This window comes from Hemicordylus capensis, chromosome 7 (genome assembly GCF_027244095.1).
Source record: "Hemicordylus capensis ecotype Gifberg chromosome 7, rHemCap1.1.pri, whole genome shotgun sequence".
Lineage (NCBI taxonomy): Eukaryota > Metazoa > Chordata > Lepidosauria > Squamata > Cordylidae > Hemicordylus > Hemicordylus capensis.
In genome coordinates, this window is record NC_069663.1 from 25,213,806 (window position 1) to 25,234,862 (window position 21,057).

A 21,057-nucleotide genomic window follows, 5' to 3' on the forward strand; every position below is an offset into this window, starting at 1 on the left:
GGCTTCAATTAAGGCCTGGCTTTAGAAAGGGAGCTATTATAAACCATGAGTGGGGTGGTGTGGGGGAGGATATAAATAAATAAATACCCTGGGAATTTTCCATGTTTGCTGCTCACCCTGCTCCACCCTGCCTTTTGTGCTTAGGTCTCCCCGTCTTCACTGGGCAACCCCAGGATCTAGAGGTCACAGCCGACACCCCTTTCAACCTCAGCTGCAGAGCGCAGGGTCCACCAGAGCCGGTGTATGTGATCTGGCTGCAAGATGGTGCCCCTCTCAACTCTATCCACGATGCCCTGGCACTGAGCCCTTCGGTGCTGGCTGTGAGAGGTGAGTCAGGCCAGGTGGTGTTCAGCTCTTCCGGTCAGAGAATGTGCCTCTCCCAAGGACCAGAAACGACCCTGCTGCAAGGCAGATGCTTGAGGCGACAGGTTTTGGGACCCAGGCACATCTGGCCCAATGCACGGGGAAGCGGTCCTGTGCAGGACTCATTGGGATGAGCAGAGCCCTTCCAGTGCCTTTCATGTTTATCTCGTTTTTCTTCCAAGAAGATCAGGGCCGAGTGTTCACTCAGCCCCTGTTTTATGCTCACAAGAGCCCTGTGAGGTAGTTGAGGCTGAGAGATGATGGGCTCACAATCAGAATCGGGGTTGGAGGAGGGTCCAGCCAGGGCAGGAGAGCTGTGCACGCTCCTGATCAGTGGTTGTGAGAACTAAAACAGCAAGAGAGGAGGAGGGGAGGCTGACCGTGTGGGAGCTGGGGTGGATGAGAGCAACTTTCCTTCTGTCCCTAGGATTTTACTGAGGGTGGGCGTAAAGCCATCCGCCCCAGCTCCCGCCTCCCACTTGATCTCTCCCCTCTCCTGATTGGATCTTTGCAAACACTTGACTGCCAATTGGGAGTGTACCTGGCTCTCTTACCCTGGCCGGGCGCTCCTCCTACCTTCTTTAGGGTTGTGAGGACAGCACCTATGAGTGGCCCAAGGCTACCTAGTTCGCTTCATGGCTGAGTGCGGAAGGGGATAGGGATTCTCTCAGTGGAGCATTCATGGCTGTCATAATTGAGTCCATCAGCTTTGCTGCTGGCTGTCCTCTTCTCTTTCCTTCAACTTTTCCCAGCATGATGGACTTCTCCAGGGAGCTGGGTCTTCGCATAATCTGTCCGAAGTATGATCGTTTGAGCCTGGTCATTTGTGCCTCGAGTGAAAATTCTGCATTGATTTGTTCTAGGATCCATTTGTTTGTTTTCCTGGCTGTCCGTGGTGTGTGTGTGTACACTGCTTTGGGAACTTTTGTTGAAAAGCGGGTCCTAGCCTGACACTCTGCCCACTAAACCACACTGGCTCTCCTGTGCAGGAGACCTTCCGTGTTACTCAGTGTGTGTGTAAACAGGAGAGGGAGGGATAAAAGGAGAACATGAGCACCATTTCCAGAGTGACACAAGTTTGGTGTTTGGAATCAGTCTTTTCTACCCAGTTTGTTCCTGCCCTTCCTGGGTCTGGTGGTTCCAAAGTTTGCCTGGGCGAGCCGTTGGTTTGTGGCTTTGCATTTCATTTCTAGGCGGGGAGGTCGTGGGGCTGGAAGTTCCCACCCCATCTCTTGGGAGCCTTTTTGTTGAATCCCTAATGTGTGGGAGCTGGTTGCCGGTTACTGGGTGCTTGCAGTAAGTCTGCCCATGCTTAGGGGCACCTTCTTTATTTTCCACTCGGCATATCCTGGAACAGAGCCCGGCTGTCTGGCAGAGTTCTAGGGCTGCGTTGGGGAGAAGAAACCCAGACTCGGGATGAAGCTTTGTTTGTGAGGTCTGCATCTCTTTCACATATCTTGGGGGCTCAGCCAAAAATATCTTTTCGTCCCTCTCTGTTCTAATGGCTGCAAAGAGGGAATTCTGATTTCCCCAACAGTCCCAAGGGGTGTGTGTGTGTGTGTGTGTGTGTGTGTGTGTGTGTGTGTGTGTGTGTGTGTGTGTGTGTGTAAGGGAGCATAGCAAACGGACAGGACCCCTGTGCCTGCCCTCCTTTCAGCCTTGCTTTGCCAGCCCCCTCCCCACTGGATTTCATAGCCTTGTTAATTGTCTCCTCCCCCCCTCCGCCCCACTCTCCCAAAGCCCAGCCTGTCCCCAACCCACCCTCTCTTGTTCCCTTTTCTATGGAGGCGGCTGGTTCTCGATGGCTCCGGCGGGGAGGAGTTTGCTCTGAGCGTGGGAACAGACTCGGCAAAGGTTGCCAACTACCAACTAGGCTCGGTGTGTGCTCGCACACACATATGTGTGTGGTGCATACTACTGACCATGGGCAGACAATGAAAATAATAATGGTGGGGATACGGGGGGGGGATTAACCCTTTACCCTGTCCCGGCCCCAATCCGGATCGCCGTACCTCCCCAGCAGCTACTTTTCAGCAGGGGCCCAGCTCAGGCTCTGCAGCTCTTTTTTGACTACAGTTCCCATCATCCCCCGCTATGGTTGGACGACAGCAGCCATGAACCCCAGCGATAAATTCAGGTTGGCCACCGTTGTGGTATTTGCCTCAGCATTAAAAGTGCTCCATTGGCACCTTTGGGAGCTTTCCCTCCTTGCTAAACAGCAGCTCATGGCGAGAGGGATCCAGGTAAAGAACATAAGAGCAGCCCAGCTGGATCAGGCCCAAGGAGGCCCATCGAGTCCAGCATCTTGTTTCATGCAGTGGCCCACCAGATGCCTCCGGGAAGCCCACAGGCAAGAGCTGAGGACATGCCCTCTCTCCTGATGTTGCTCCCCTGCAACTGGGATTCAGAGGCAACTGCCTGTAGCCACCAGACTAGTAGCCACAGATAGACCTGTCCTCCGTGAATTGGCTGTCCCCACTTCAGCAGGGCCTGTTCTTCTATAGGCTTAACAATTATATCTTTGAGGATGCTTTCCATCCGTTTGCCTGGCACAGACCTTAAGCTAACTGGCCTACCGTTACAGACGTTAAGCTACTCTCCCGGTCCCCCTCCCGCCCAGATCCCTTTTTGAAAATCAGGGTTACATTGGCTACTTTCCCGTCCTCCGGAACACAGCCTGATTGTAGGGATGAGTTGCATATTTTTGCGAGGAGGTCGGCAATTTCACATTTGGGTTCCTTCAGAACTCTCGGGTGGATGCCATCCGGCCCTGGCGATTTGTTAATTTCTAATGTCTCCAGACAGTTGAGAACATCATCTCTCGTCACCTCTATCTGACTCAGTTCTTTAGCCTCTGTGAGAAACTCGGTTCAGGCACAGGTGACCAGCGAAGTAAGTTCAGTACCCTCTGCCATAAATGGCGCAGTGGGGAAATGCCTTGTTTGGCAAGCCAAGAGGTTGCCGGTTCGAATCCCCGCTGGTACTGTATCAGGCATCAGCACCTTTCAGGAAGGTGCTGAAAAGCATCATCTCATATTGCGTGGGAGGAGGCAATGGTAAACCCCTCCTGTATTCTACCCAAGACAACCACAGGGCTCTGTGGGCGCCAGGAGTTGAAATTGACTTGACGTCACACTTTACCTTTTCCTTCTGCCGTTAGTGCTAATGGCAGACTTAACGCAATGTCTAATTTGGCCCTACGGACAACTTATAACATTTAGCTCCATGTCATGAAAATCTTCACCTGCTGAGAGATCAGACCTCTTAAATGCACTGGAGCAGCTTGAGGTTTTTCCCCCTGGCCAGCTGGCAACTCTGCTTATTCGCTGGAAGCCCTGTCCGTCCCCAGCCTCAGATGTTCCAGAGCCACTGCTGGCTCTTCGAGGGCAGAAGAAAGGACCTCGGCATATGCTCAGAGGCACTTCCCTCAGCACATGCTCCAACATTAAGTGCTGCTGCTGGGAAATCGGGCCTGGAGCCCAAATGCAAATTAAGCCAAGCAGCTTCCTTTCTTCTGCTTGGAGGGCCATTGAAGCCCTCTGCTGCAGCTCCTTGGAACCCTTCCCAGCATCCCTTTTTTTTTTTTTTGCTGGAGGCCTAGGAAGGATTAGCCAAATCAAGGGCACTGAGGGTTGCTGATCTGGCCAGAGGTGGGGTGTTTTTTGGGTTGGTTTTTTTTTGCTGATTTGGCAGCTGTGTGGGGCTGCAGGCACCGAACTGGAAGCCGCCTGTGTAAGAGGAAGTGACTCTTGGCGGACTTCTGTGGCTGGTGGCATTCCTTGCTCCTCCTGGAATAGAAACCTCATCTGGGCAGCAACCGGCCTCTTCTGGTTACAGTCCTCGGCTCGCCGACTCGGGAGCAAACCCCACCAAACCCCCTGGGACATGGACCACTGGACTGGGAATCGGAAAGTGTTCCTGCCGGGAAGTCCCGAGACCTGAGCCCTGTTCAGACACTCTGTTGATGTTTGTACACATGCCAAAGGCTGTCCACGCATTCACTTCCAAAGTAGAACCTGGGTGCGGGTCCCCCGAAGGCAGGGTGCAGCGAGGAAGTGTGTTGCTTGCTCTGCATGCACACTGGGCACAGTGTGTGAAGGGCTGTAGGTGTAGACACTGCACACAGATTGTGGATGCATCTAATGTGCGCTGGGGATGGGGCCCTCGCTCAGTGGCAGGACATCTGCTTAGCATGCAGATGTTTCTGTCTTTGCGTGCGGATGTCTTTGCATGCAGATGTTTCTGTGTCTATTTCAGGTTTCTATCCCTGGCATCTAGGCAGGACTGGGAGAGATTCTCTCCTCTTCCTCTGGCTCCTGCTCCCTCTGCGCACAGCATGTTCTTGCCTTTGTTTATGGATCAGGATCCGTCCCATTCTCAAGGGCCAGCTCCAGAAACAAACAATCCGGTGGAGGGGCTGGTTTGGTTTTCCATTTTCGGAGAGCTGAAAGCCGATTGAGAGGAGGGGTGTGTGCCATGTTCGTCCTCCGTTGCTTTTGTCCCGTTGTTTTCTCCAGTTCGGGGGTCCGTTCCCCACCTTGGGTGCCCAGATGTCGTTGGACGGCAACTCCCCTGAGCGCCCCACCACCACCGCCATAGTGGCAGGGCATGATGGGAGTTGCAACCCAACGACATCTGGCTACCCAAGGTGCGAGCTGCATCGGTTTGGCGGGGTTCTGAAAGGGCGCCAGGAAAAATGAAGCCAGCCCTGCCAAACCTGTTTTGACTGGAGGCAACTATGGGTCAAAAGAAAGCCATGGCTGTGCACCGCATGGGAAGCGTTGCCTTCCTCGCTTCTCTGAAGCACTTTCGCTTCTCTTTAAAAAACCGGGTCGTCCGTCTCCGGCTCTCCATGTCCGGCGCGACGCTGTGGAGAGATGCTCAGGCACCCACGCACCCGCACAGAGGCCCTTTCCTGTTCTCCCTCCTTGCTTCCTTCCCTCTCCTCTCTCGGCCCGGAGGTGGGACCAACAAAGGAGCCATACTTGGCGGCTGGAGGCCGAGCGCATGGGTGTGCGCTTCGCTCCTCCTCCTCCTCCGCCTCACCCCACATACCTGTCATTCCTCTTCTCCCGCCAGCTCATTTGTGCCATGAGTCAGGGAAGGGGAAGGCAAGGCTGGAGGTGACACACTTCTGAGTCAGGAGGAGCTGGGATTTGGCCATGTGGGTGGTGGGGTGGGGGGCCGGAGGGGGATTGTCCTGGAGAGCTTGAGGGGCACCAGCACAGAGGCACAGAGCGGGGCAGAAGTGCTGCAAGCAGGGACAGCACACAAAGGCAGAGAGAGGGAGACTGCACTCCCCCCCGCCCCCCGGCTCTGCATGGCACAGCTTGCTCGGTTTCAGTCCATGCTCCCACCACTGGAGACCCAGCCTCTGGACAGCCAACTGCCAACACAACCCAGGAGAGATGGCTTCTGGGCGCTCTGCCAGGGTTGCCATATTGCTTGAGTGGGCCTAGCTTCTGTGCCTTCCGTAGTAGCCACCGGACAAGCAGAAATCTGACAGATTAAGCTTTTCTAGGCATGGAGATGAAGTGGTAGGGGGGAAACCCGCCTGCTTAATTTCTGTGCATTCGGAGGCTGCTAAATTAAAGGCACAGGAGCAGGGCAAGTTTTGAAAAGTCTTCCTCCTCTCTTCTCCCTGCATTTTGCGATAACTCTGCTTCCCTTTCCGAAGAAGCTGGGAAAAGAAGCCAGGTGTCCGAAATACCAAACACACCCATGCACCGCTAGATCACACTCTTCCTAAAGTACATAGGAACATAGGAAGCTGCCATATACTGAGTCAGACCATTGGTCTATCTAGCTCAGTATCGTCAAGAAGCCAGGGAGGGAACTGGGAACTTCCTGCTCTTCCCAGAGCAGCTCCATCCCTTAAGGGGAATATCTTACAGAGCTCACATGTGGTCTCCCATTCAGATGCAACCAGGGCAGACCCTGCTCAGCTATGGGGACCAGTCATGCTTGCTGCCACAAGGCCAGCTCTCCCCGGGAAATGGGTTTGCCACATGACCCTGGGGGTTGCTGGGATTGCGGTTTACCATAACCAGAGATGTGTGTAAGAGGGGAACGGAGTGATGTTAAGGGAGTGAGGTGTGCAGGTGAAGGAAATGTGACCAGGATTAGGTTGGGCAAAGTTCGATGAGGAAAGGTTAGCTGTTCATGTGGGGTGTGAGTGTCTGCTCATAGAGATGTCTTTATCCTCAGCCCAGGATTAAGGCGCCTGTCTTATTACATGCAGAGTTGCCAGCTTTTCAGTTGTCCATTCTAGCTGTGCCTTTAACAGTAGCTTGCTGTGTGGACAGAGGAAAAGCTGTTGGTCCATGGTCGAGCGCCTGCTTTGCTTACAGAAGGTCCCAGGTTCAATCCCTGACATCTCCAGGTATGGCTGGGGAGGACCTCACTTGCCTGGAGAGCTGCTGCCAGCCAGTGTAGACAATACTGGCCTAGATTGGCCAAGAGTCTGACTCAGTATGAGGCAGCTTCATATGTGAATACAGTATATACATTTGCAAGCAATAGTTATCTCAGTGCTGTGAAAAGCGTTGTTTGCCGATTTCGCCAGCTCAAGCTGCTCTGAAAGACAAGGCGCAGGGCTTCCCCTGATCAGTTGGCAACTCCACCCTGCAGGGAGTTGAAAATGTGCTCTTGGGCTTTGCAGCATGGCTCACTCAAGGCTCTTGTGTGGCCTGGCAGTTGGTGGTGACTGCAGGGCCCTGATTGATGGCTTTGGGTTCTCAGCAACTGCTTCAAGCCACTGGAATTTGGGTCACACCCTGGCCTGGCTGGATTGATGGAGGGCTGAACGTCCTTGCCATTTTGAAATGCAGGCAGATAGGAGAAAGGAGTCCGGTCCTTGCCAGGAAAGGTTGCAAAGGAGTTTGGGGATGGCACAAACAGCTTGTAAGTGGAACCTACTGATGTGCCACGTTATGAGCAGAGGGTGCAGTGTGAGTTTCTCCTGGGACTTTTGCACACCGCAGGCTTCACCGCAGGTTTACCGGGAGGCTTTACTGCGAACTTGAAGTTGTCCCCCCAAAACAGTGGAATTTTTCTTACCCCAGATATAAACCGGGCTGCACTCTAACGCCCAGTGAAAACCTCAAATTGTGTGTGAACTGCTCCCCAATAACTCGTCTCACAGGGACTTTGAGTTAAATCTGGCCGATATGCGAATACGCCCCCTCCATTCCGGAGGAGATGCGAGTTAAAGGGCTTTTAAAAGCCCCGTGTGAAAAACTTCTTGGTATAGAAACTAGAGGAGGAACCACTGCCGTTTGGCTGTGCTAATACGGCCCACCCCAACCCTACGGAAAACATCAAACCACATATGGCTCCAATCCTGGCAGTTCTTGGAGTTACTTTCAAACTTACTTACTTTCCAGTAGTTCCTGAATAGGTGGCGGACCCTCCTCAGATTCCAGAGGTTCTGGAGAGGAAAGGCAGGTCTCTGCCATGTGGGGAGGCCACCCACCACCATGGGTTTTATTTAGGAAAAGGCTAAGCGGAAGCGGTGCTCCCTGTAACAGGGGTTCCCGGATGTTGTGGACTACAACTCCATGCAGAACAGCGAAAGGCCTCTGCCTGAAACCCTGCAGAGCTGCTGCCAGGCAGAATCAGCAGTGCTGAGCTCCGTGGACCAGGGGCGTAAGTATAATGGGGCAAGGGGAGACAGTTGTCCTGGGGCCCACTGCCTTGGCCCCCCCCGAGGCAAGTCACATGACTGACTCCCCCAGCCGCACATCCGCCCGGGCTTCCTTCAGTTGTATTCATCCTCCGAAACTGATGTGAGTGTGAAGACCTGGAGCTACCAGAACAGCAGGTCTTTCTCTAGTGCCATTCCGTGACTTGCATCGTCCACAATTTACAAAACCTTTTTGAAAATAATTTAGGATGATGTTCTGTTGTGGGACATAGGGTGTGTGTGTGTGTGTGTGTGTGTGTGTGTGTGTGTGTGTGTGTGTATTTTACTCTGCTTTTTGTTACCACTATTCAGTCTCATTTACGATTTGTTTACTTCATGAGCTGAGCTTCAGTGCGGGGCGGAGGGGAGGCATTTTAAAATCTTGCTACGCCCCTGGCCCAAAGGTCTGACTCGGCAGAAGGCAGTTAAGGACCTATGAAAAAGCCATTGTTGCCACTGTGCCTTGCTTGAGAACGCTCTGGCTGGAAGCAGGACGCGGGACTTGATGTCCCCTTTGCTCTGACCCAGCGGGGCCCGTTCCGACGCCGTTTGCACCAGGATGTCCAAGTCCTGCTTGGCAGGGTGTGCTCTCTCTGGAGCCGGGAGCCTCTGCGCTGAGCACAATGCCGTGGGTGCCACTGGATCTGCTTGGCTGCTTCTTTCCGTCAATGCCATCTGTTGACACAGGCGGCCGGCTGCGATTGCCCACTGGCTGACTCAGGCACAGTGTGGTCAGAAGTCAGCAGCTGCGCGGCCATGAGGGGGCTGGACATCGTTCGCCCAGTTTGCACGTTTGCGGCACCTCAGCCTTCTTCCCCGTTGGCTCTCCCCTCCCTCCCCGGTGATGTCGGTGCCGCTGGGTTTTACCAATGCCATCTGTTTGGCCAGGTGGCAGCAGGCTTTAAGGGCCCACTGGCTGACTCAGCCCTGCTAGGAATGTAAGACAGGAATGGGGTGGTCAGAAAAAAACAGCATCCATTGTCAGATGTGCTGGTGGACGTGGCTGAATCCAGTCCTTTCTCCAATCTATAGGAGCAACATCCCATTTCTGGTGGGGCTGTAGTCAGTTGTGGGGGATCCTACACCTTCCCTTGTGGGGGAAATAGCTGCATTGCCCCAGCAATAAATCCCAATTCTTTGTTCCCCTGAAAATGTGACTCCCCCACCCCTGCTTTCAGCTATTATTATTGTGCATGCTGCATGGAATGTTGTTGCCCGCCCAAGGATCGCAGGTGCCTATTGGCTAGTGCCCAGTATGTCGCTAGTGACTAACTCTTCCCCTTCACAGCATGCCTGCACTGTTTTGTTCATATTTTTAAAGGTCGATATTTTAAATTATATATATATATATATAGAGAGAGAGAGAGAGAGAGAGAGAGAGAGAGAGAGAGATGCTAAGTGCTTCCCCAGCTGTACCATATATACCCTAAAGAGGATAAAGGTAAAATTGTACCATCGAGTCAGTGTCAACTCCTGGTGATGACAAGACATAATGTGGTTGTCTTTGGTAGAATACAGGAGGGGTAACCTATTGCCATCTCCCTCACAGTATGAAACGATGCCTTTCAGCATCTTCCTATATAACTGCTGCCCGATATAGGTGTTTCCCATAGTCTGGGAAACAGACCAGTGGAGATTTGAACCAGTAACCTCTTGCTCCCTAGGCAAGTTACTTCCCCATCCCCACTGTGCCATTAGGAGGAAGAGTGCACAGCCTTAAAAAGAACAAAACACACACAGCAGCAAAGCCCCAGCAGCAGTTCCACTGGCCCGTGTTTTGTTTTTCAAAGGCTGTGCACTCTGCCTCTTATTGCTGCTGAAGATCAAGGCCAGTTGGGAACCCACTGTCCCTCCTCCCCCAAGTCCTAGGCCCATGGGAGCTTCCTCCCAAGTGGTTCTTTCCTCCTGAACAGAGCATAAATGAACCCTGGAGTCCTGGCTCAAGGGACTAGCTGCCGAATGGAAAAAGGGCCACGGGCTGGAACGAGACGGGAGGAAGCCCAAACCTCAGACGGGTGGGCGGGAGGAACAGGACGTACCAGCTGAGACACCAGGCTGGTCCCCAGATGTTTCTGCTCTGGATGGGAGGGGAAGGAACGGGGTGGACTGTCTGCAGACAAACCCCTGGTTTTTCTACTAAAGGTCAAGTATCCTGCTGCCCCTTCACCCCAAAATATTGATTATTAAGGGCATACACCGCTTTTAAAAAAAAAGTTCTCAAAGCAGTTTATATTGCAAAAGGAATAAGAGGATGGTTCCTTGCCCTTCTCCCTGGGAGGGGTACTGTGTTGGGCTGGGCTTTAAAAAGTGCCTCTTTGCCCCGTTCGTAGGTATTTTAAGGATTTGGAGGACACACAACCAGGGGAGGGAGCCCTTGTTCATTCCTCTCTCTGGCGGCCTCCCAGAGTGAGGAAGATAATGAAGAAAATATGGAGGGCTGGAGCTGGAGGGCCCTCAGGAGCTGGCGGCCCGTGTTCTTTGAACCCTTTCGCTCAGTTGTAGCTACGCCCCTGCACACAACTGTCATTGCCAGTTGGTGGGATATGAAGAGGATATTAGGGGGCTTGAGGATAGGGACTAGCTGGGAAACTGGGGTATTTGGATTCTGTCATAAGGATTCTGTTGGCTCTGACATGCGATTCTGCAGAAATGAGGCTCTTTTCCTAAAGGGGCAAACGGCAATGGGGATTCAGGGATGTGGCTCTCTCATGGGCAGTGGGGATTCAGGAATAGTTCTCTCCCAGCCTCATTTCCCCACCTGCAAACCTGGGGCATTAATGGCCTGATTAGATCCTTGTGAAGATTGGAGTATAAAACAACTTTGAACCCCTAAAATGTGGAAGAAGTGCTAATAACTGTTGCTCCTTTGGATCTGTTGACTATTGAGAATTGCCAGTGAATCCTTTCCACCCGTGTCTGCTTTTGTTTTCCAGGTCTGAATCACAGTGCATCGTTCTCATGCGAGGCCCAGAATGATAAAGGGGTGAGCACATCTCGAACTGCAGCTGTGAAGGGTGAGTGCTGGTTACAGGGCATTTTCCTGAAGTCAGCATAATCTGTAGGGAACCTAGTGAGGCTGCAGCACAACCGCTTGCGGGGCACGGAGCACGAGGCACCCTGGGTGTGCAGGGAAAGTTTGTGGCGCCTCAGAATCACGTGTCGGAATGCTTCGGTGAGTCATAAAACTCCTTGAGAGTAGAAAGCAAGCAGATCAAGCATAAGGAGGCAATGCTCACGCCTTTCTCTCTGGCATGCTAGCATGTGGCTGGGTTGTGTGTGTATTTAAATTATTTGCACTTTTTATCTATTTAAAAGACTAATATACCACTTTTCAACAAAAAGAGTTCTCAAAAACAGTTTTACCTACCGAAAAGTGTGAGAAAACGATTCCCTGACCCCAAAGGGCAAACCATTCTAAAGCCACACAAAGGAGACACCAGCAACAGTCCCGGGAGAGGCACTGGGCTGGCCTGAATAGGGGCAGTTACTCTCCTTCTGTGAAATCTAAGAGAGTTTCTACTTTAAAAGGTGCCTCTTTGCCCTGTGAGCAGAGGAAACGTGATGTCACCCATTCAAAGCCTGTCCAGTTAAAAGCCAGGGTAGACGGCTTCTGAATAAATATATGTGGGAGCTTCATAAGGATTTATAACCTCGGCGATTTTTGGATCAAAGTGGTGATGAACGAGGCTGTGTGAGAAGAGGACGCGAAGAGCCTTGCTGACACCTGCCTTCTGCCTCTCCCCCTAGTGATTCCTGGGCGACCCCGTACCTTAACCCTTGTGCTGCAGAGCGACCGCAGCTTGGAAGTGGCGTGGCAGCCTGGGCCCAGCGGAGCCTATCCTTTGGACTTCTGCACCATCCAGGTAGCAACAAGGATGGCTGTGAGTGTGGGAGGATTCTGAAAGGTCGCAGCCAGCCATGGGACCCAGTGCCCAGGTGCTCGGGGGGGGGGGGATCTGGCCGCTCCACTGCTCCCTCGCACTCCTGCCCTGCTGCAAGTGAGCTGGTTGTATTTTTAGGAACCATTTCCTGCGCAACTTCTGCTTCCGTCGGACATCCTCCTCACTCCCCCGCCATGCATAAAATGTGGGCTCAGTTCCTAGGATGGGGAACTGAAAGAACCTGAGCAAGGAATAGCAGCAATACCCAAGAAACAAAACTGAGAGCAGATGGGGGTGGTGGTTTCCCAGCACTTGTGCTTTTCATTTTTCATGTGTGTGGTCACTCGTGGGTCACTCGTGCAATGGACGGAGATGGCGGAACGGACTGTGCCGCTTTGGACTGGGGATGCCATTTGTTGATGTCCTCTCATGTGTTTGTTTTTTAAACCCTGCAAGTAGAAAAACGGCATATCAGGGAGAAAGTCTCTAGCTCTGTCCTCTTCCCTGCTGAGCTAGTTCTTTCTGCTTGCAGGGAACCTTTCACATAGGTGAGCACTCAAAAATAGGACACTCCCCCCCCACACACACCTGCAAACTGAAATGGTACAGCCCAAAATGCTACCAGCCACCTTATGCTGCAGCAGGGAAGTAACTTGCCTAGGGAGCAAGAGGACCTGCTTTGCCATGGACAAGGTTCCAGGTTCAGTTCTTGTAGAGTTGCCATGCCCTCCGGAATTTCGGGTTTCGCCCGGATTTTAAGCCTCTCACCCAGATTGCTTAGCCCACCCAGATTCGCCCGGATTTCAGCTTTCGTTAAATAAAAAGAAGAAGCTATGCTCTAGCCCTTGTAGAAGCGGAGTTCTGGAGCAAAACGTGCCGTCACCATGATGCTCAAAAAACATTTTCAAGCCAATGTACAGAATATGCAAATTAGGCACCCGGATTTGGAGAGCCAGAATATGGCAACTCGGGATGTTCACGGAACCGCGGAGGCACGGTCCGGGGCCGGGGGGATCTCCCTTTAAGGGTGGGGGGTTTGTACTTACCCCTCCCGCTCTTTTCCCTCTCCGGCGCTCGTTTTTTGACAGAGTTTTTGGGGCGGCAGCGTTCCTCCCCACATTATCGTAACGCCTTCCCCACATCATGCCTGCCCTGTTCTGACCACCACCGTTCCCCCCCCAGGCCGTGCGTTCAGATGAGGACCTCAGCAGTGTTTCCGACCGGGAGTTCTATAACCGAAATCTCCACGTTCCGCCCTTCAGCCACACCCTGGGAGGCCTGGCCCCCTTCACCACCTACTATGTCCGCGTCGCCTGCCTCTCCAGAGAGGGGAACTCCCCATGGACCCACTGGGTGGCAATGAGAACTCTGGAAGGAGGTGAGCTGGAAGTCGGTGGCGTGGGGAGAGGTTGGGGAGCCCTTCTGCCTTCTGCCTTGGCCTCCGGGCCAGCAGCCCTGCTTAGGAGAGAGGGAGCTGGGAAGCCTGCCCGGAAGACGGAGTGGGGTGCCGCTTTGGGTTTCCGAGAGCAGTGGCTTAGGGTCCGGGACTCCTGGGTTCTATCCACAGCTTAGGGAAAGGCTTAGCATCTAAGCAAGACTGAGCATCGGCGCGGTGCGTAGGAGCGGAGGGCCTAACGAGCATATCTGCTTGGAACTCCTGACCTATTTTCCTTTTCCCCCAAAAGGAGTCACCTGGGTTGGGAGGCAATTTGGGGTGGCTCATGGCACGGGGGGGGGAGAGCAAGGGCGGAGCCACCATTGAGCAAACGGGTTCAAAGAACCCAGGCCGCTGGCAGTCAGGGGCCGCGCCTGGCACCCCAGACGCACCCCCTGTGTCTGACGCAGGGGCCGTGGCTTCGCTCACAAATGGGGCCAGGCAGACCGTTTGGGAGCAAATATCAGCCAGAGCTGCATTCGCAGCGTGGCCAGGGACGCTCTCCCTGCCTGCAGCTCCCGACCAGGCTGTGAATGCAACACTGGCCGGTATTTTGCTCCCAAACGGGGCATGTGGCCCCATTTGGGAGCGAAGCCACGCCCCCCTCCATCTGACATCAGGCACAGGGGATGTGGGGGGGGACCGCTGGCGGGAGGACCACGGACCACGGACCACGGGCCGGCTTCCTCCGCCACTGGGGGAGAGCTTTAGCTGTTGCCCTCCTGTGTTAGTCCCCTGACTTAAACCAAGATACACACACACCACGCACCCTCGAAGCTGCTGTTAGAAGTGGAGGTGGAAACGTAGGGGTGTAGCGTTTCTGCCAATAGAATGTTTCCTTCTTGTTATTTTTCACCTCTGAGGGATCAGGGCCACCCAGTATGGGGGAGAAGAGGGTCAGGCGCCCACTCCCTGTAAGGATTGGTGGCCCGTGGCCCGTTACAGGATGCACGGCTGAGACTGGAGTGTGGCTGCCCAAGGGCGCCGTGGCAGATCCAACCACATCTGGGGACCCGAGTTTGAATCCTCTGCATTTGGGGACCAGGGCTGGGGCCCGTTTCCATGGTAACCTATCATCTCTGTGGCAGTGCCCACAGCGGCCCCCGTGAACATCACGGCCGTTCAAAATGGCAGCTGCACCGTCATACAGTGGAGGGAGCCACGGGGTGACATCAACGGGGTCCTCCGCGGGTACAAGCTGGTCTGCCAGAGCGGCGACTCGCCAGAGGTGAGTGCTCCTCCTTAATCCGGGAAGGGCCCGGTGCCCAGCCGCCCCTAAGCAACTCTGGGGCCTCTCCTCCCCGCTTGCTGATCCCCCGGTGCCTCTCCTGCCAGGTGGTCGTGGACGTGGGGCTGACCAACGAAACCGTCTTGAAGCTGAACTCTTCCGTGCAGAATCTGACCGTGCGGGTTGCTGCCTACACAGGGGCTGGCGACGGACCCTGGAGCAGGGCCGTCATGGTTTCCTCCTTGGCTACTGGTAAGAGATGTGAGGCCGTGGACCGGGGTGGGGGGTTCCAGGGAGCTTCTCCAGAGCTGGAAGCTGAGGGGTGGAGCATGGACCGAGAGGCATCGGGAGGAGGAAATACAGTGGGAACGGATTATATTCGAGAGGAAAGGGGCCGTTTGGGGTGGGGAGACATTGGCCGGTCTACGCAGGCATCTACAAATCCGCTTGCCAGTGAGCACCGCCACCACCAGTGTTCCCTCTGACGGGGATTCCCAGGTGTTGTGGACTACAACTCCCATAATCCCCAAGCAAAAGCCATTGCAGTTGAGGATTCTGGGAGTTGTAGTCAGCCACATCTGGGAATCCCTGTTAGAGGGAACGCTGGCCACCACACAGATCTCCTCCCTAAGGGGTCAATTCCAATGCGGTTTGTGAGAAGGTAAGGAACAGCAGGGATCCTTTCTGAGCTGGAGGAGAGGGCCCCCTGTTTCTTGCCATCTCCATATCCCCAGTGCAAGTGACAGAAGACCCCACTTCGCTCCTAATGCTTCCGCCTGTTTGCCAGAAAAGGATCTGAAGAAAGAGAGGGGGTTGGTGGCGACCACAAGTAATGGGTGGCTACTGTGCTGAGCCAAAGTCCCTTGAGGGGAGGGCCAGGCCTATGGGGCAGCAAGGGAGAAAGGACAGAGTCCTTTGAGGGGAGGGCCAGGCCTAAGGGGCAGCAAGGGAGAAAGGACGGAGTCCCCTGAGGGGAGGACCAGGCCTAAGGGGTAGCAAGGGAGAAAGGATGGAGTCCCCTGAGGGGAGGACCAGGCCTAAGGGGTAGCAAGGGAGAAAGGACGGAGTCCCCTGAGGGGAGGACCAGGCCTAAGGGGCAGCAAGGGAGAAAGGACGGAGTCCCCTGAGGGGAGGACCAGGCCTAAGGGGCAGCAAGGGAGAAAGGACGGAGTCCCTTGAGGGGAGGACCAGGCCTAAGGGGCAGCAAGGGAGAAAGGACGGAGTCCCTTGAGGGGAGGACCAGGCCTAAGGGGCAGCAAGGGAGAAAGGACGGAGTCCCCTGAGGGGAGGACCAGGCCTAAGGGGCAGCAAGGGAGAAAGGACGGAGTCCCCTGAGGGGAGGACCAGGCCTAAGGGGCAGCAAGGGAGAAAAGACGGAGTCACTTGAGGGGAGGACCAGGCCTAAGGGGCAGCAAGGGAGAAAGGACAGAGTCCCTTGAGGGGAGGACCAGGCCTAAGGGGCAGCAAGGGAGAAAGGACGGAGTCCCTTGAGGGGAGGACCAGGCCTAAGGGGCAGCAAGGGAGAAAGGACAGAGTCCCTTGAGGGGAGGACCAGGCCTAAGGGGCAGCAAGGGAGAAAGGACGGAGTCCCTTGAGGGGAGGACCAGGCCTAAGGGGCAGCAAGGGAGAAAGGACAGAGTCCCTTGAGGAGAGAGCCTCCCTCCAGGGGATGGTCTGGTTCTAACTGAGATCTGTTTAAAGAGGTCTTGCCCCTATGAACAGCTTGGGCATATTCAACTAATCTATTTACTGTTTCCCTCCACTCTTGCAGATGGCGTTCTACCACACACTCAGCCAGGTGAGAGACAGTGCAAAGCACTCTACGCAGTTCCCACCAGAAACGGACTGGGAGGCTGGGATGGGCAGCGTTGGAGAACAGGAGCCGGTGCCTTCCCCTTGGAGAAGGTTCCTGTCCCAGAGAGGAGTAGGCCATACATAGAGGGGGGGCCAATGGCATGCCAGCTTGGAGGATGACTGTTGTCTCCCCTTTCAAAATGGCCGCCACAGGAAGGGAAGGAGCTTCAGCTGTGTGGCTGTGTGTGCCTATTGGTGGGGAGGAAATTGGAAGCATGGGGCAGGCTGGGCAGGAAGACACATGCATTGTGGACAAGGAAGTAGTTCCCCCTCAGGGATATTTTTGGTCCCAGATATGGTTGCTGGGTGGTCTCATTTCTGTGACAGGGAAGGGAAGTGTGATGTACTGGGTGGGACGCTGGCATGGCTTTGCCCATTGATTAACTCTTGCTGGTTTCCTCCATAGTAGAAACCTTCGCCCCTGCCTTTTTCTGGCACTGGTGGTATGTGGTCATCGCCATAGCAGCAGCTCTTGCTGCTGCCGTCTTCCTCACCATCGTCTTGGCACGGATCAGGAAGAAGGAAACCCGCTATGGGTAAGCATGATGCTCCCCTCTAGAAAAGACCCGCCCTGAGGAGTCATGTCCATTGTTTTTATCTTTCTTGTTTGGATGGATGGATGGATGGATGGATGGGTGACGGGCCGTCAAGTCGGCGTCAACTCTTAGTGACCACATAGAGAGATTCTCTCCAAGATGATCTATCTTCAACTTGGCCTTTAAGGTCTCTCAGTGGTGCCTTCATTGCTCTCATAATCAAGTCCATCCACCTTGCTGCTGGCCGTCCTCTTCTTCGCTTTTCTTCAACTTTTCCCAGCATTATGGACTTCTCCAGGGAGCTGGGTCTTCGCATTAATGTGCCCAAAGTATGATAGTTTTAGTGTATTTTAATTTGTAAGTTGTTTTACATCTTTGTTCATGACTGTTAGCTGCCTTGAATAACCTTCTCAGAAGGCATGAGATAAATCCACAAAGAAGACGTGAGTTGGCTGGTTCTGGCGGTGAGTCCAAACAGGGCCCTTCTGTTCTGTAATCTCTTTCCTTCTCTCCATCCTGCAGGCAAGCTTTTGAACCCAGCATGGAGCAGGGAGAACTGGTGGTCCACTACCGGGTCCGGAAATCCTACAGCCGCCGTACCACTGAAGCAACTTGTGAGTGTCAGCCAAGGAGTGGGTCCCTGTTGCCAGCTATCCAACATGCATACAGCCCAGGGCAGGATTCAGGTGGTGAGGGGCCTCCGGTTGAGGAGAAGGGAGGCCCTAAACATCTGAGGGCCTAAAGCTACAGCCTTATTAGCCTACCGGTTAATCTGGCCCATTGCCTGAGTTTCTAGTGCTAGCAAGAACGTTGCCTAGTAATTACAGGGTCTCTGACTTAGCAGCGGAGCTCCTGGCCTTTGCCTTCTAGCCTTGTGCAACATTTCATTTCATTTCATTTCATTTCATTTATTTATTTATTACATTTCTAGACCACTCTCTGGGTGGTGCACAACAAGTTTGCAAAACATAAAAAACAAACACCACTTAAAATGCACTGCTTAAAACAATATAAAAAACAATTTTAAAACAATTCAGAACCAATTTAAAACCAATTAAAAAAACCAATTAACAAAACCTTGGAAGGCCAGGCCAAACAAGTAAGTTTTCTGGGCTCTCTTAAAGGCCAACAGCGAGCCGAAACTGCGGATGTCTGCCCGGGAGCGCATCCCGTAGTGCATTTTGCACAAGATTGTGGCATTCTGTCTCCGGGGCACCTTGCTTCTAGGGAGTCAGCAGGATCCATACCAAGTCCATTTGAATGCAAGGCACATTCCAGGGAGTGGGTGAGTGAAAGCTGAGGTCTAAGTCCCAGGAGGCAGTTCAGCCCTAGGGCATGATGGGAGACAGGAGAAGGGAACCTGTCTGTAGTAGAGAAATTCTGGCTAGTTGGTTTGGGTCGATAAGAGAAGCTCCAAGAGTGGGATAGCCTTGAGGGAGATAGAGCTTATATAAGGCTCCCAGCCCATCAGGAAACTGGACTGGAAGCCAGTTGAGGTCCAGAACATGCTATCAGCAGCAGAGGAAGATGAAAAGGGCTAGTGCTTCTTGTCTGGGCTCCTGATTGAAGCTTCTGTCTCTGGACCTGAGGGAACTGGTTCTAACCAGGAAGAGGGAGGAGAGCTGGTCTTGTGGCAGCAAGCGTCACTTGTCCCCTTAGCTAAGCAGAGTCCACCCTGGTTGCATATGAATGGGAGACTACATGTGCGAGCACTGTAAGATATTCCCCCTTAGAGGATGGAGCCACTCTGGGAAGAGCATCTAGGTCCCAAGTTCCCTCCCTGGCGGCATCTCCAAGATAGGGCTGAGAGAGACTCCTGCCTGCAACCTTGGAGAATCCACTGCCAGTCTGTGCAGACAATACTGAGCTAGATGGACCAACGGTCTGCCTTGGTAGAAGGCAGCTTCCTATGTTCCTTTTCAGAAGCATCCTGCCTCTGAGCCTGGAAATCGCCTGCAGCCATCCAGACTAGCAGCCATTGATAGACTGGTCCTCCATGAGTCTGTCTACGCCCCTTTTAGAGCCATCCAAGCTGGTGGCCTTCACCACCATCCAATGGTCTGGCTCAGTATATGGCAACTTCCTATGTCCCTAACCCTGCGAGGGGTCAACATGTGATATCCCAACCCCTTCCAAGACACGCTTTAGAAGTCACACCCTGCACCCCACACCCCTGCGTGCATGAGACGTGGAGGTTCTGGCATAACGGGTGCACCTAACGACCCTCTTTGTTCTCTTCCTCCAGTGAACAGTCTGGGTATTAGCGAGGAGCTGAAGGAGAAACTGCGCGATGTGATGATTGATCGCCACAAGGTGGCTTTGGGGAAAACCCTTGGGGAAGGTAATACGAGCTTGGCAATGAGCAGCTTTCTGCAATGGGAGTCCCCCCAAATGAGAGGGGAGGTGGGAGACCCCAGGCCCAATGGGGTCACGCTGGAACTGTTAGCAAGCTGACCACTGTAGGCAACCAATGGAGTGGCCATCAGTGCCACCATTTGGGCTACATTGCGCCCTATGGTATTTTTTTGTCTCCAAGCCATGCTATGCTTGGGATGGCCACCCTCTGCTGCATAAGGAGGCGGGCGGGCTTGGGGCAGGGCCATAGCAAGGTTGGAGTGGGCCACAATAGAACATAATCCTAAATTATTGTGGACGATGCAAGTCATTTAATGGCACTAGAAAAAGACGTGCTGTTCTGGTAGCTCCAAGTCTTAACACTCACATCAATTTTGGAGGATGAATACAACTGAAGGGAGCCCAGGCGGGTGTGTGGCTGGGGGAGTCAGTCATGTGACATGCCTCTGGGGGGTCCCCCAAGGCAGTGGGCCCCAGGACAACTGTCTCCCCTTGCCCTATTATAGTTATGCCCCTGGTTGGGGGTGCCAGCTTAGAAATTGTAAGCCTTGGGGGGCAAGTTTCTGTCCTTTTCTGTCTCCCCCGTTTACCTAGGGTTTCCCATTTCCTGTCCCAAACTGGGCAGGCCCCAGTGCTGCTGAAAGGATTGCGAGGCCCCAGAGCAGTCAAAGAGTTAAGGCTCTCTCTGCTCTCCCCAGTGACATGTGATCTCAGGGACAGGGCATTTTGCCACCTGCATGGAATTAATCTACAGTACTTGCGCATGCCCGACTGCCATGTTTGGCTAAAAACACAAGACTTGGGCAGCCAGAAATGTACAGGGCTCAAACAAAGGGGATTAAAATAAATGGCATCAAGCCAGCTTCCAAGAGAGAAGGGATTGTGGTTGGGGGGTGGGGGGTGGGTGGGAGAGGGATGGAGGGAAGCTTGGGGTACGTGTTTGTAGCAGGAACTGATGCTTCAGCAGAACTGCCCTTCGCACCCCAGGAATGGGCTTCCTCTTTCTGGTGGCTCTTCTTTCTGAGTTCTAAGAATCCGGGGCATAGGGAACTCCCTGACAGCCGCAGGACAGGCTCTTACTGGCAGCATCCTTCCCGGTATCGCTTTGTGCACATGTGTAAGTGCGCACCGGCCACACCCCTACATATGACATCACACGCAGGGGGGCGTGGCTACTATTGGCAAGACAGGCTTTGGGTGCCTTCTCTCTCGGCCTCACTCCAAGCGGAGAAAGGATGCACCTGAGCTGAACGGTGCATGAACGAAGCGCTGACGAAACAGCAGAAGGGCAGTGCGGCCCATCTTGCCTCTAGTAGATACAGGCGTAGTAGTTGCAGGCACGGGGAGAGTGGGAGACGGACGAGCATCTGGCAGCTCATCTATAAGAAGTCATGAACTCATAGTTGCCTGACTCACAAGCAGACCCATCTCGTTCCAGACATTTGAGAATATCTCACATTTGGCAAAAGCTCGCCAAGGAAAAACAAAACCCACATTGCACCATGGAAATCAGTATTTGGAACTTTCTTGAGACTGCCTGATAACCATCCCATTTCAATCATTAGGCTTTCTTATAGAACCCAGAGGACACTTTGGATTCTGCAATCCAGGGCTTGCTACACCCGACTTCTTTCCCAGAGCAGGGAATGGAAACTCCGGCTCACAAGCTGAGGATGCGAGAGTAGTCAGGACTTCATCAGAGCGACGGCTGAGCTCTAGAT

At 53.6% G+C, this 21,057-nt stretch overlaps 1 protein-coding gene across 3 annotated transcripts in view; it reads left to right on the plus strand.

Moving 5' to 3' along the window:
- The window catches only part of AXL (AXL receptor tyrosine kinase), a 51,929-nt gene that overhangs the window by 15,475 nt on the left and 15,397 nt on the right, over positions 1–21,057 (plus strand). For 2 of the 3 annotated variants that reach the window (XM_053268361.1, XM_053268363.1), the window contains exons 4-13: positions 145–327; positions 10,981–11,061; positions 11,795–11,910; positions 13,111–13,306; positions 14,452–14,591; positions 14,699–14,843; positions 16,363–16,389; positions 16,852–16,981; positions 17,504–17,595; positions 19,227–19,322. In XM_053268361.1, the coding sequence (XP_053124336.1) occupies positions 145–327; positions 10,981–11,061; positions 11,795–11,910; positions 13,111–13,306; positions 14,452–14,591; positions 14,699–14,843; positions 16,363–16,389; positions 16,852–16,981; positions 17,504–17,595; positions 19,227–19,322 (1,206 nt within the window). The remainder of the gene's footprint in view (positions 1–144; positions 328–10,980; positions 11,062–11,794; positions 11,911–13,110; positions 13,307–14,451; positions 14,592–14,698; positions 14,844–16,362; positions 16,390–16,851; positions 16,982–17,503; positions 17,596–19,226; positions 19,323–21,057) is intronic. The other variant, XM_053268362.1, reaches the window with a different exon arrangement.